A 13541-nucleotide genomic window follows, 5' to 3' on the forward strand; every position below is an offset into this window, starting at 1 on the left:
TCAGAAGTTATTAGGCTTCTATCTGTTTGTTCAGCATATTCACATTACTGATGACTGCTTATCAAAAATCTCGTGTGTAAATATCTTATGAAAGTATGAGTGATCTCTATAATATTGACATAGATATTGAGGCATTTGGTCAAAGATATTGTGATGTGTGATTTTATCCATATTGCTCAGCTGTAGTCTAGTTCCCACTGTGTAAAAACCTGCTGTCCTGTTTATTTTTGCCGTTTCTACTCCTCCTTCCTCTGTTCAGATTCTACTGTGTCAGAGTATTCCTCACTCTCCGTTTCTGTCTGTTTCTACTGTCTGTAACTGAAGCTGGAGGCAGGAGGCAGGCTGAGCTCCGCTGGTGCGTCATCCACAGGCCAGGGGAGTGAGGCAGCCAGGCCAGGAATAGAGCCTGATGCTGGGACACGACTGTGTTATCTGCCCCCCTCCACCTCCTCCTCTCCTTCTCCTCCTCCTCTCTCTCCTCATATCAGTCTGTCAGGGAGAAAACACAGAGCCTCTCTCCTTTTCCCTTCCCGCCAGTCTCTCAAATATCTGACTTCCTGTGGGCCCTGTTCAAACAGTACAACATCCTTTCTGAGTGACATCATGTGTTCCTCGGTCGGCTCCGAGCACCTTCAGTCCAAAACAACAAACAGAAAAAGTGTGTGCAATGTGCAGAATTCAGCAAACAACGACGCTCAGCACCTGTTTATAGCAGCAGAAATGCAAATGTACATTTACTGAGAAAAAGCAGAGAAAGTCAAAACTGATTCTGATTATGAGTGTTGATTGTGTTTTTCTCAATTACAATCTCACCCCCAGCTGCAGGCACAGAAAAATTGAACCAGTGTTTACAAAAAGAAAATAAATTCTAGGTTATTCTAGGTTCATTTTTAAAAAGTTGCTCTGGGGATTCAATTACTTCCAGAAGGACTGCACATTTAATTGTATATTGTTGCATAGTATGAGTTTCTGAAATAGTGGAACATTCTAAATCATGAAATTTAATGTAGAATACCCCATGTGGTTTAAAAATAGATACAGAACAGAAATAATCCAGAATCCAGATGCTGACACATTAGGCAAAATGTGTCAGAAATGTTATAACATCGAGACTAAAACACATGTGACTGTGACAGAAAGGGATTCTCCCTCCAGGCTGTCAAACAGATTCAGCCACAGCCAATCAGAAATCAGCATGCTTTAGGTACTTCTTCTTCCTGCCTGTTGTTTACACGGTAGCCACGGTGACGCTGAGAGAGCAAGCAGCCATGTGGAGAGAGATAGGCCATTTCACTTCCTCCTTCAAAGATCTTTTCATCTCTCTCTCCTCTCTCTCAAACACACACACACACACACAAAATGACTGACATGCTGATGAGCTTCTGAGCTGACAGAGTGCTCTTCAACTGCTCTGCCTCAAAAGTATAAAGGATTTCCAAAGAGGAATTCAGGTTAAGATTTAGGTCAATTACCTCAACTGGATAAAATTCAAGGTCCATAGGAAGCACACACGCACACAATAACACACACCCAAGCACAGAATAACTCACTGAGAAGAGTTTACATAGAGGGCAAGCCCCCAGGCAAAGACACACATATTTCAACATGCTCTTGCAAAATGGTTTCACCACTTTAGCACGCTTTCCTTCACAAACCTGCCGGGGTAGCCCAGCTAGTTTAGCTCAGAACACACACACACACACACACACCCGCGCACACACACACGCTTTCACATGTAATTAGGCCATACTCTCACACACCAAGGAGACACAGTGGAGTGAACCTAGATCAAAGTGTGTGGAAACTTAACAAAGTCGTAAAGATTGGGTAGATAACAGCATAAATTATTAGGTGTGACAACAACAGGGTGCTCCAAAAACAACACGTCACAGAGAGGCTGACAAGTGAAAAGTTGAGGTTTGTGTGTGACAGCCACGGAAAGGCTCTCATTCATCCACAGAGCGAGGCATTGTTTAGACGTACACACACCCCTCTGCGCTGTCCAAACACAACAACACACACCACACACATACACACACACACAACCTGCACTTTGACTTGAAACCACATTTAGCACCGGCATGTGCACAAATCAGCCCAGTTCAAACAAACACACACACTCTCTCCCACACGTGCTGACAGCGCTGCACACTGGCAGCATGTAAACAACAACGGCAAACACTGCACAGCTGCTCTATGGACACACACACACACACACGTGTCGTGCGGAGACAAACTGACCTGCACAGCACATGAGGGAGTACAGGTGAGCGTTGAGATGACATTCGTTCCTGTAGTCAGGCCACATGTTGCCTTCCTCTCTCCCTGTGTTTTAGTTCATCTGATGCTAACGGTACATAATCCAAGAGCGACGTCAGATAATTATAGCAGTGAGAAAAAGAAGTCCCTGGCAGCAACTCTGCCTCCACGTATCCAAAAGCAGGAGTTGCAGAGTGGGTGTGAACCTCCAGTGATCTGCCGGCAGGTACGACCAGTTTTAGGAGACAGACCGAGGCCGGGTGCCTCCTGTCTTCCTCTCTCTCTTTCTTGCTGTTTATCTGTCGCTCACCCGTTTCGACTCTCCCTCCTCGGTCACTGTAGTCGCTGCCATTTCTGCCTCTCTTGGCCGGCCTTCTCTCTCCCACTGTGTCTCTTTCTTTCCTGGTAGCAGTTGCTCTCACACGTGTGTGTCAAAGTCACTAGCAGCTCCTCCCCCTCGGGCCAAAAAGCACTGCCTCGCTCCCTCCCTCTCTCCCTGCCATTCTGTCGCTCTCTCTCTCTGTTGACTCCCTCGCCTCTATTCTGCTGCCTCACCAGCCCGTGGCACTCTCTCTCTCCTTCTCTCTCTTGGTCTCTGTGTCTCTCTCTCTGTTCCTGGACCACAGCAGACAGTGTGTGCTCTGAATGCAGCTGCCTGTGGCTCTGCAGGGCTACAGAGGTGCTGGCTGTGTTTTATTTTCTCTGATTCCCGTCTCTTTCTTTCTTTCTCTCTCTCTCTCTCTCTCTCTCTCTCTAAAAATCTCCCTCTCTCTGCACAGGTAAGTGAGCGAGCGAGCCCTCCTGCTGACGTACACTATCCTCTTGGGCTATTTTTATTTTTTAATTTCTTTTTTTCCTTTACTTTTTTATTTAGGTCACTTGAAAGAAATTTTTATTCACGAGGACAGCCCGGAAAGGACTGTTGACGCAGATGTTGCATAAAGTTTCAGTTGACAGTTTGAGGCTTTTTTCCCCTTTTTAGTATCAGAGAGCAGAACAGAGGAAGCGTATCAGGGTACAGAGGGGTCAGAGGCTGTTTAGACTCCACAGAGATGGAAGAGGAAAGCAAGTCTCAAAAGTCCTGGCTGCATCCCTTTATGATGATGTAATCCACTCTGAGTCCCTTTACTTGCTACAAAAACAGAAACACTCACTGACACAAACTCAAACACACAAGGGCAGCTTGTTCTGCCACACCAAACAAGCACACACTCTCTTATCTATGATTTCAAGATGGTAAAACTCAGACGCAGTGACTCCTTGATATCTCTTCCCTCAGTTTCTTGCCTTTGCACTCGGTTCCTTTCCTCACTTATAAAAATACAAAACTTCCCTGGCTTCTTTTGTAAATAAAAAGTCAGCAGCCCTGCGGCAGTGTTGCTCCTCACTCTGTGCTGTGTTGAGACAGAAAGAGAAAAAGAAAGCAACACGATATGAGATGGACTTCAACCTCGCCAGGAAAGGCCGGATGGACTTGTGACGTTGTCTAATTTAATCCAGAGAGGGAAAACAGACCCACGCACAGCTAGTTCATCTCCTCATTAGCGCACATGCCTGTTGTGTGTGTGTGTGTGTGTGTATCCAACGGAGATGGGAGTAGACCAGCGTGTATATCACTGTATTGATGAAAAGCCCTGATCAGATTTCTGGCATCCTTCCAAACTTGTGCTTTTCAGGAAGATGCACAAAAAGCAGTCAGGGGCAAACGCTCACCCCGCAGCAGCACACATGCACACACATATACGCACACACACACCACACAATCGCTGTCAGAGTCGTGCTTTCACTGTCCAGCTCTGTTTTCTCTCAGCATTGACAGCTTCAGCTCATATTTGTATAAAGCTGCTCTCACACAGACTCAGCCTTCCCTCCCTGCTGGTTCAAAACACTGTTTCTCAATTTAGCTCAGCCCGACTCAGACAGCAGCAGCTCAGCGTTAAATAATTTCTGCGCTGTCGTGTTGGAATAAAACAGAGGAAAGTCTTGATGGTGTGTGAGGAAAACAATCAAGCGTGCAGTAACATCCAGGTCCAGTCATGTGACCCAGCCAGGAGTCAAGAAGTCAGGAGTGATATCATCAAAGCGATGGCTGACCGCTCTATAATCCCTGGTATCTGATTGGTCAGAGCCGGCGTGTAATGGACATGCATACGGATAAATATGGACACACACACCTGGCCAGACCAGACTGTGACTCACACACTCATACAGTCACAACAAGCTCAGACAGAGAAACACAAACTCCTCCCCCTCCCTCCTGCTCTCTTTCCACTTGAGCTGTTTGGGATGTTGCGCCCTCCTCCTCCACAGCGTCACGGCCTCCCTCGTTTACGTCTTCGCTGCCTTTCCTTCGATCTGCTCCTTCTTTCCTCCAGATTCCTCCTCTTCTCCCGTTTGTCCACAGTGAATTGTTCCTTCCTTCCCTCTCTTCGTCTCCAAGGGCTGTCCACACTAAAAATACCAGCCACAGCTTACGCCTCTAATACCACGCACAACGCTTATCCCTCGCTCCCTCCTTCTCTCACTCTCTCGCTCACTCGCTCTCTCTCTTGTTATCACCTCTAATCTCCCTCGCTCTCCCTCTGTTCTTCTTCTCTTCCATCACTCTGGCTCTCTCTCCATCTCATTTTAATTGAAAAATTGAAAAAGATGGCACTGATTTTTCCAAGTCTGCTGTTTTCCCTCTTCCTGTGGTGGTCCATCTTGCTATCTTTCCCTCTTTCACTTTCAGTTTGTTTTCTCCTTTCATTTTCTCTCCTAGCCAGCCGATTTTCACAAGCTTCATTTCTCCTCCGGAGGCTGGCAGCAGCCTCCTCCTTCCCTGCCTCACTTCAATCGTCCTTCCCCTCCTCTTCTCTCACATTTTCCTCTCTCTTCTCTCTCAGCCTCAGTCTTTGCACTTCAAAAGTCCACTACGCAAAACAACACCAACCTTAATGCAGCCTCGATTTGCAAATGAAAGGGAGAGTGAAAAATGGATGTGAGTTTTCAGGTTTTATTTCAGGCTATTTTTGGACATGCAAGTCACATTTCGTTCTGATGGCAGAATTCAGTTTCCCAGCACGGCCCTGCTGCAGTTGCATAACTATACTGCATCTCAAACAATCAAAAAACTTTCACTTTTGATCCACACTGTTACTTTGATACAGTGATACAAGGTGTGTTTATGTGTGTGTGAGCAGCCAGTGGTTTAGAATATCACATTGTGAACAGCTAATCCTTCCCAATTACAGCCTGACCAGCCTCCAGGCAGCTCGGTTAACCACTAGCTCAGTCATCAGAATAAATTTGGCCTCCTGTGCCCCAAGCAGAGACAAACAACTGACATATGGATGTTACAGAAATGATGATCAATGCATATGAAGTCATCAATACTACACATGACCCATCCTGTGCAGGGATTTAAAGTAATATCACACCCACAACAGAAGCAGGTAAACTATCTAGCTGACAGCTTAACAGCAGTCCAAAGTCCATGGTACTAAATAAAGGTATTTGCAGGTCAGTGTTGTTGTGGTGCAGATTTTATTACTGCTTCGTCATCCGTTCTGTATTGTGCCACTGAACTACAACAGGGGCCATTTCTTCATCACAGTGTTTCATCACAAAGTATGATTTATTTATATTAAAACATTCTGGTCTCCTAACGCCATTTTTCTCCTTGTTAAATCTTGTTTCAGCAATATCCAAATAAGAAGTATTGTTTTATCTAATTCTACTTTGTTGTTGTTGTTGTTGTTGTTGTTGTTGTTTATTTGTGGTGGGTAATTTTTCATGAACCATCCATCTGCATAAATGGTAAAACTTTCTTCTCATTAGGGGTGGCCATGGAGCCTTAACATACTATCATAATATTTCAGGGCAAGTTGCAGTAAGGACATTCAAGACAATATGAAAAACAGTAACTACAGTGTTTCCCACAGAATGACACTATACGTTAATTTGCCACCTTATTTTCAAGTTTTTACTCCATTTTACTCTGCTCACCTTGCTTTTCCCTCAGTCCCCGTCAGTATCATGCTAATTTATTTTCAACTATTTCCACAGAAGTTGGAAACACTCTGTCAAACCAGAGCTTATCAGTACCCACATGACTAAGAACATAAACTTTTAAGTTATCAAAGTCACTTTTTGGCAAAAGTACAGCAGGCCAGCAGAGTTTAAATCCTTGGGCCGGTCTTGTCATGGACAATCAGCAGCAAAAAGGACTGTATTCTAAGCTCAGTTTGGAGATATCAGTGAAATATAACAAGGCTCAGGGCTGTGAGTGAAAGTGTCAGCCACACTGGTTTACCAGTTGCATCAGTAGAAACCATTTCACATAAACACACATGCAGTGTTACACACAATATGCATGTGCGCACACACACACACACACACACACACACACACACACACACACAGAAACACTCAGATGCATAGTTGCAGCACCCCACCCTGCCACGCCTACTGCTGTGACACAACATGTTTCCTGTGGTAGCTAAGAATAAGGTCAGCACAACATGTCACACACAGGCTCCAACAAGGCCACACACGCACACACACACACACACACACACACACACACACACACACACACACACACAGAGCAGCTGTGTCACACATTAGTAGCCCATTAATACTCTGATAACCTCGAGACAAGATCAAACAGGTCAACAGGCAAGCATCAAATTCTAGCCTGATGCTCCAGTTAAGCCCTGCTTAAACACACACGCTTCTCTGGAGAGATGCACTACCATCGAAACACACACAGTTTATATATGAAACACAAACACTCACTGGCAACGATAGCTGTGTATCTTCCACTATCTTTGACTCTTAAGTGAAGCATTATGGCCACAGCTCCCTCCACTGACCATAAAACTCTGAAATGCACAAACTATATCATCTTTTTTTTTACATTTAAAAACAAAATCCCCAGCATTAGAAACAAGTGATTGCTTATTTAATTTGTCTCCTTGTTCCTGCCACTTCTCCTCAGTGTTCCCTCATTCCCTTCACTGCTCCCTGCTCCCTTTCATTTTTTTCCACCAGTATTTCATTGCCCTCTGTGCTGCTTCCCTTCCCAGCTGCCCTCTTCCCATCACTCCCCTCCAAACTTCCCTGCCCCCTTGTGTCCTTCACTAATCTGCTTAAATGCTTTAATTTTGTCCCTCGAGGCTCTTAACTTCAATTGTGCCCTTCCTCCCTCCACTTCCCAACTCGTTCCTCTCACTTGGACACTGTTGTTTCCGCTGCCCTCTCAGTCCCCATCGACCTCATTGATCACCTGTTATGTCAGCCAGGACATTTATCTTCCTCTGACTCCAAACCAGTCACTGCACTCAGATAACCCGAACCATATCCAACCAAACCATTGCCCGAATCTGGGTACCCCTGTAATTCAGGTGGGAAAAAAAATAGTGCTACACGGTGCGGAGCAGAGGAGAGACAGGTGAAGTGAAGACAACGTTACTCAAGCTGATGACTAACTACATTACTGTAAGTGCAATAAAAGCGGACAGATGTTGAATCCTAAGGTCTGAAATTTAGGCTAAATTTCAGTGTTAAACATATGCTCTTGTTTGTTCAGGTCCAAATATTCTGTGATATTATAATTAATTGGGTTAGCCCCCACCCCTGCCCCTTGCCTCCCCGTTGCAGCCCATCCGCCCACCAAAGCAGACAGCCTAAGGGCAAACACTGAAGTCCTTTCTAATTAATTACATAATCTAAAATTAAGCACTGTCAGGTAATCCACAGATGGTTGTCAACAGAGACTCTCTCACGTGATTCAGACTATTTGTGCCTTTCAAACACTGGCACTATTACCATTATCAATAACAGGCATGAGCATTCACATACTGTCAAACAACTGTATGATTTGTCACTGTACAGAATCATTGGAAGGCTTGTTGACATACAAAGCATGTTAAATAATAAATGTGCTTGTTTCAGCTTCTTAAAAGAGCATTAGCATAGGCGCTGAAGCTAAATTACTACAGCCTACTGGAATTTGCACAATGCTGCAAAAACTAAATTGTGTTGTCTTATTGTTTACCATTAGCTCTGAATAATTAACCACATGACGGTATCGAGCAGCTTACTGGCAACACAGCAAATTTCTGTTCGGTGAAGTGCACACACTGATGAGAACAAGACATAGCTGGTCACTTCTGCAGCCAAAGACACACACACACACACACACACACACACACACACACAGAGGAGTGCAGAACAACCACATATCCAGGGTGAACAACATGAATAAGGCCATATGATACAATAGGCCATAAAATGTAAGGCCTTCTCCTAGAAACAGCCAAATATGGAGAATTCTGCCCCACTGACTCACACAGCTCAGATATAATCAGCCAAATACTGTAGCACAACTTTCCTCATGTAAAAGCAAAAATGTCCCACTGTAACAGGAGATGAAACAGGAGAAGCTTATATGCTCCCTGCAGCACAGCCGGCCCTTTACATTCCACTCAAACAAAAATAGCAGAAGTACAGTGAGGTGACATGGGTTGGAAAGCTGGCAGGGCTTTAGCAACGTGCTAACCACACAGATACAAATCTCTATTAAAGACACACAGGTGCTGCATGCTACATGCTAAAGTAAGCTCACCCCATTGAAAACAGTGGGATAAGATGCAAACATGCCAAGAGAAGACTAAGGAAGAAAGTCACTAAAATGATACAGCAGAGGGGGCGGAGACTAAACAGGAAGTTGATCTCTCTTCTCCATGTGCAGAGGGATGAATGAGAGATGGAGCAGGGACGGCAAATAAACGACAGACGACTGATGAGAAGAGAAAGAGAAGAAGAACGGTGTGTGCCTGCCTGACTCTGTACCTGCTGTAAAACTGGGCACGCGGCGGCGGTGGCGGCGGTAGAACCAAAATCCAGCTGCTGTCAGGAAATGAAGAGTCACCACCAGGATGGGCGTTATGACCGCTGGATCTGATAGCAGGTCCATTTCTCGCCAACAAAAAGGTCACCACAAGTTTCACAAACTGACTGAAGATGTCATTTAGCGACCCAAATTCACTAAAAACATCACTTAGCTCCAAAAATCAGCCAAAAGTTACTGCAGCTCCAGCAAGTGAAGGCTCCCAGTTTGTATTCAAAGTCCCACAACAAAAGTGTTGTCAGTGTTGGCTTGTAAATGTCTTTGGACAGAACAGCATCCTCCTTCTCCTTTCACTTCTTCTCTTTTGTGGGGAAAAAAAAAACAAGAAACAAAAGAAATTGTTTTCTGATGATGAAAACGATCACAGCTCTTGCTTCTTTTCTTCCTTTGTCCAACTTTTCTCCCCTTTGAACACGCAACAACTGTAGCTAATAACTTTTCTGAGTCCTTCTCTCCATTCAGGCACCCTCCCTCTCTCACCCACTGCCTCTCCCTCTCTCTCACACACACACACACACTCTCTCTCTCTCTCCCCCTCGCTCTCTCTGTCTCACACTCTTACAGTGAATTCCTTTCCCCTGAAACAAGCGACCAAACCATAGCCGTTGCTCAGTGCACCGTTAGAAAACTGGTAAATAGATGAAACAGAACTGAACTCAAGGAAACGAGTGTCTGTTCTTGTGTGTGTGTGTGTGTGTGTGTGTGTGTGTGTGCAGTTGCCTCTCTCAAGAGGAAACCACACAGGAGATACCCACACGCTCCTTTTCCTGTGTGCTTTTGTGTATCTCTATGTGTGGATGTGTAACGGATGGTGTGTGTGTGTGTGAGTGTGTGTGTGTGTGTGTGTGTGTGTGTGTGTGTGTGTGTGTGTGTGTGTGTTTACCTCCGTTGCTATGGGTGAGCAATGTGTCCTGGCTGTTATATTTATTGACGGCTATCTTTGAATGGATGTCTGCTGACTGTGGCTGCAAGTTCAAAAGCTGTTCAGATACAGACGGGGCATACCACTAAACCAAGGTGAACATATGGTGTGTGTGTGTGTGTGTGTGTGTGTAGGTGTGTGAGAGAGAAAGATGACACGTTATAGCATGAGTCAGCAGAATTCAGGCTGCAGTCTGGAAGGTAGGGGGTCTACTCACAGCTGTGTGTGTGTGTGTGTGTGTGTGTGTGTGTGTGTGTGTGTGTGTGTGTGTGTGTGCTCCAAAATGCCACTGACAGTGCAGTCCTAGCAACCTCTAAACAAAACAAGGCATGATCCAAATAAAACTGACAATTATGACAAAAGGGAAAATCAACAAACATGTGCAGGGTCTTATTTAAGTCTGCATCAAATTCAAAGCACGTATAGGATTAGGTGTGTGTGTGTGTGTGTGTGTGTGTGTGTGTGTGTGTGTGTGATCACTGACCCATGCACATGTGGATGAGTCAGTGAAAACAGGTTGGCTAATTTGGAACAGATACACCGGGGAATGAGTGGTGACACCATCCAATCACTTATCACATAATCATTATTTCTACTATGATGACATTTTTCTGTGAAGCAAACAGCAACTGAATACACACTATGAAATATCCGCCTCTTTCTGAACAAGAAATTAGGCAATATGTACAAAACATCTTTCGCTCTACCTGTGTCAATGCAAATAAAACTATTGAACGCATGTCTTTTTAATTTTTTTTTTATGATTTAATCTTTTTTAAACACTTTTTTTTTACAGAACAAAAGATGCTTTGGGCACATCTGATTCCTTCTTCTCAATTAAAAAAAAAAAAAATGACATGATATTGGCATCAACCACAAAAATCCAGTATGGATTATCAAGCCTGTGGATAGCAGCCTCATGTGTTGTATATACAGAATTTCTTTCCATTAGGCATCTGAAGTAGGTGACACAGTGTAATGACGGCCATCCCTGCCTGTGGATGACAGGGGGCAGTGAAGAGCAAGGCTTTCATATTAGTCACCCTGATTCTGAGTAGCCATGTGAGGTAATGGAGTTGTAATCACAGTGACCGGCTGACCGGCTGTTTTTCCGGTGCTTTCCACCATCACTCCAGCTGGTGACGTCCATAGTCACATGAAGAAGGGCTGAAAGTCCTGCTAGAACTGCATTACCCAGACTCCTCTCTGTTCTAAAACAATATATTAAAATCCCGAGAGGCACTTTTTTATTTTTACCTCAGGCTGAAAGGGGAGACCGCTATCTCCCATTGAAGAAAGGAAACAAAAAGTGCAAAACCAAGCATGAAAATTAAAAAAAAAAAGAAAGAAAAAGGACTGAAGGAGGTGCAGGAAACCACAGAGTGTTGAAAGTGAGAGGAGAGATTGAGGAGCAGCCATAAATCTCTTGTGGTAAAGAGTGTGATGCTGCCACTGTGGGGCAGAAGAGACCAACATGTGTGTGTGTGTTGTGCTGCAAGACATAACACTCAAAACCACGGTCTACACACACACACACACACACACACACACACACACACACACACACACACACACGACATCTACATTTTGCACCCTGAAACCACCAAGAGTTACATCTTCTTTCATCAACACTTGCTCTTATGAATCCCATAAATGTTCCAAGCATGCACTGAGTTTTTGAATGTTTTATTTTATATATTTTATTTTTATTTATTTATTTATTTTTAAATGTGACATATCAGATCTGTTTCATGGAATTATCAACATGTTTCATCAGCTCTCCCTTCATCTAACGATTTCATATCTGTCATCTGCAGAGGCGGGTGGGTGGCCCTCCCTTCGCTAATATGCGTGGCAAATGAGCACTCAGCCTTGACTAAACAGACACACGCACATGCGCACGCACACACACACACACAGACACACACACACACACACACAAATAACCGTAATGCAGTCAACTCAGCTATCCCCTCTCACTCAAAATAGAATCTGCCTTGGCCGTACAACCTCAAAAACACACATTTCTCACACATAAACGACAAGTTGATGCATGAATTTGTCTCACACGATCGGACGGCTGAATGAAAGGCTGCTGCTGGTGTGTGTGTGTGTGTGTGTGTGTGTCTGGGTGTGTGGGCGTGTGTGTGAGTGTGTCAGCTCTTGGGTTGGGGTCAAGGGGTCAGGGGTCCATCTGATTTCCCCCTCCACAGAAAATGCTGCGTCTGTGAACTTTAGTCACACACACACACACACACACACACACACACACACACACACACACACACACACACACACACACACGCACACACACGCACACACACGCACACACACAAAGGTGACTTGGGCAGACTGAAGCCTGGGGATGATGTCAGACTACAATATGAGCTAAACACAAGAGACAAGAGAGAGAAAGAGAAAGATTAAAAAAAAGAGGGTCTGGGAAACAATAAAGGCAAGTGAGAAAGAGAGAGAGAGAGAGAGAGAGAGAGAGACAGAGAGAGATAAAGAGAGAGAGAGAGACAGCGAAAGAAAGAGAGAGAGAGACAGTGAAAGAAAGAGAGAGAGAGAAAGAGAGAGAGAGAGAGACACTACAGTGTTATTGTAAGGCTTGGTGTTGTATTGGCTGTTTGTGTTAGGAAGGGAATGGCCCTTTTCATTCAGATATCAGAGAGAGAAATCTCATACTCATAGCCACACACACACACACACACACACACACACACACACACACACACACACACACACAAGCTTTTGTTGATTGATGTCTACAGCCTCAGAATGCTGTCCTTGCTTTCACTATATTAGCATAATGTAATCCATTTGCTGCTTTAATCCAAAATACCATCACAATATATGTACTTAAGCATGGCTGGGCTCCGTGGGTAATGCTTAATTACATTATATGACAGGGCACAGTTCTCATTTTACTGTAGAAGTGTTTGGATTCCCCTCCCTGTATATCTGCTCTGTGTGTAACACAGTCTTTCACAGCTTGCTCTGTCTCTCTCTCTGTCTCTCTTTCCCTCCCCCAGTACAGCTCAATTCTCCTAGTCAGCATCCTTCACACAGACAGCCAGGACGCCATCAAGGTCACACACACACACACATACACACACCTCCAGAAATTTTCTATACACCCATACACAGAATTGCTGCCACAAGGATAATGTGACACACAAATTTGCACGCATGACCTAATACACTAACACACACACACACACACACACACACACACACACACACACACAGACGTACAGGCAGGAGCTACAATAAACTGCATCTGCTTATGGAAATACACTGCACTGCTACTGTCCCACACAAAATGGATGTTGTTCAAAAGTGCTGCAGAATACTTTTCTGTCTGCAGTGAAGCACCAAAAAGTCCAGACCTTTTGGTTCCTGCAATCCTCCGGCATCTTCCTTTAGTTTTGACTTTTTCCCACCTAATAACAATGCGAAATT

General features: G+C 44.5%; 1 protein-coding gene across 8 annotated transcripts in view; it reads right to left on the minus strand.

Moving 5' to 3' along the window:
- macf1a (microtubule actin crosslinking factor 1a) overlaps positions 1 to 9791 on the minus strand; it is a 167046-nt gene extending 157255 nt beyond the window's left edge. For all 8 annotated transcript variants that reach the window (XM_030063174.1, XM_030063173.1, XM_030063172.1 and 5 more), the window contains exon 1: positions 9097 to 9791. In XM_030063174.1, the coding sequence (XP_029919034.1) occupies positions 9097 to 9220 (124 nt within the window). In that variant the 5' untranslated portion in view covers positions 9221 to 9791. The remainder of the gene's footprint in view (positions 1 to 9096) is intronic.
- Positions 9792 to 13541: the final 3750 nt, after the last annotated feature.

Source organism: Myripristis murdjan, chromosome 11 (assembly GCF_902150065.1).
Source record: "Myripristis murdjan chromosome 11, fMyrMur1.1, whole genome shotgun sequence".
Lineage (NCBI taxonomy): Eukaryota > Metazoa > Chordata > Actinopteri > Holocentriformes > Holocentridae > Myripristis > Myripristis murdjan.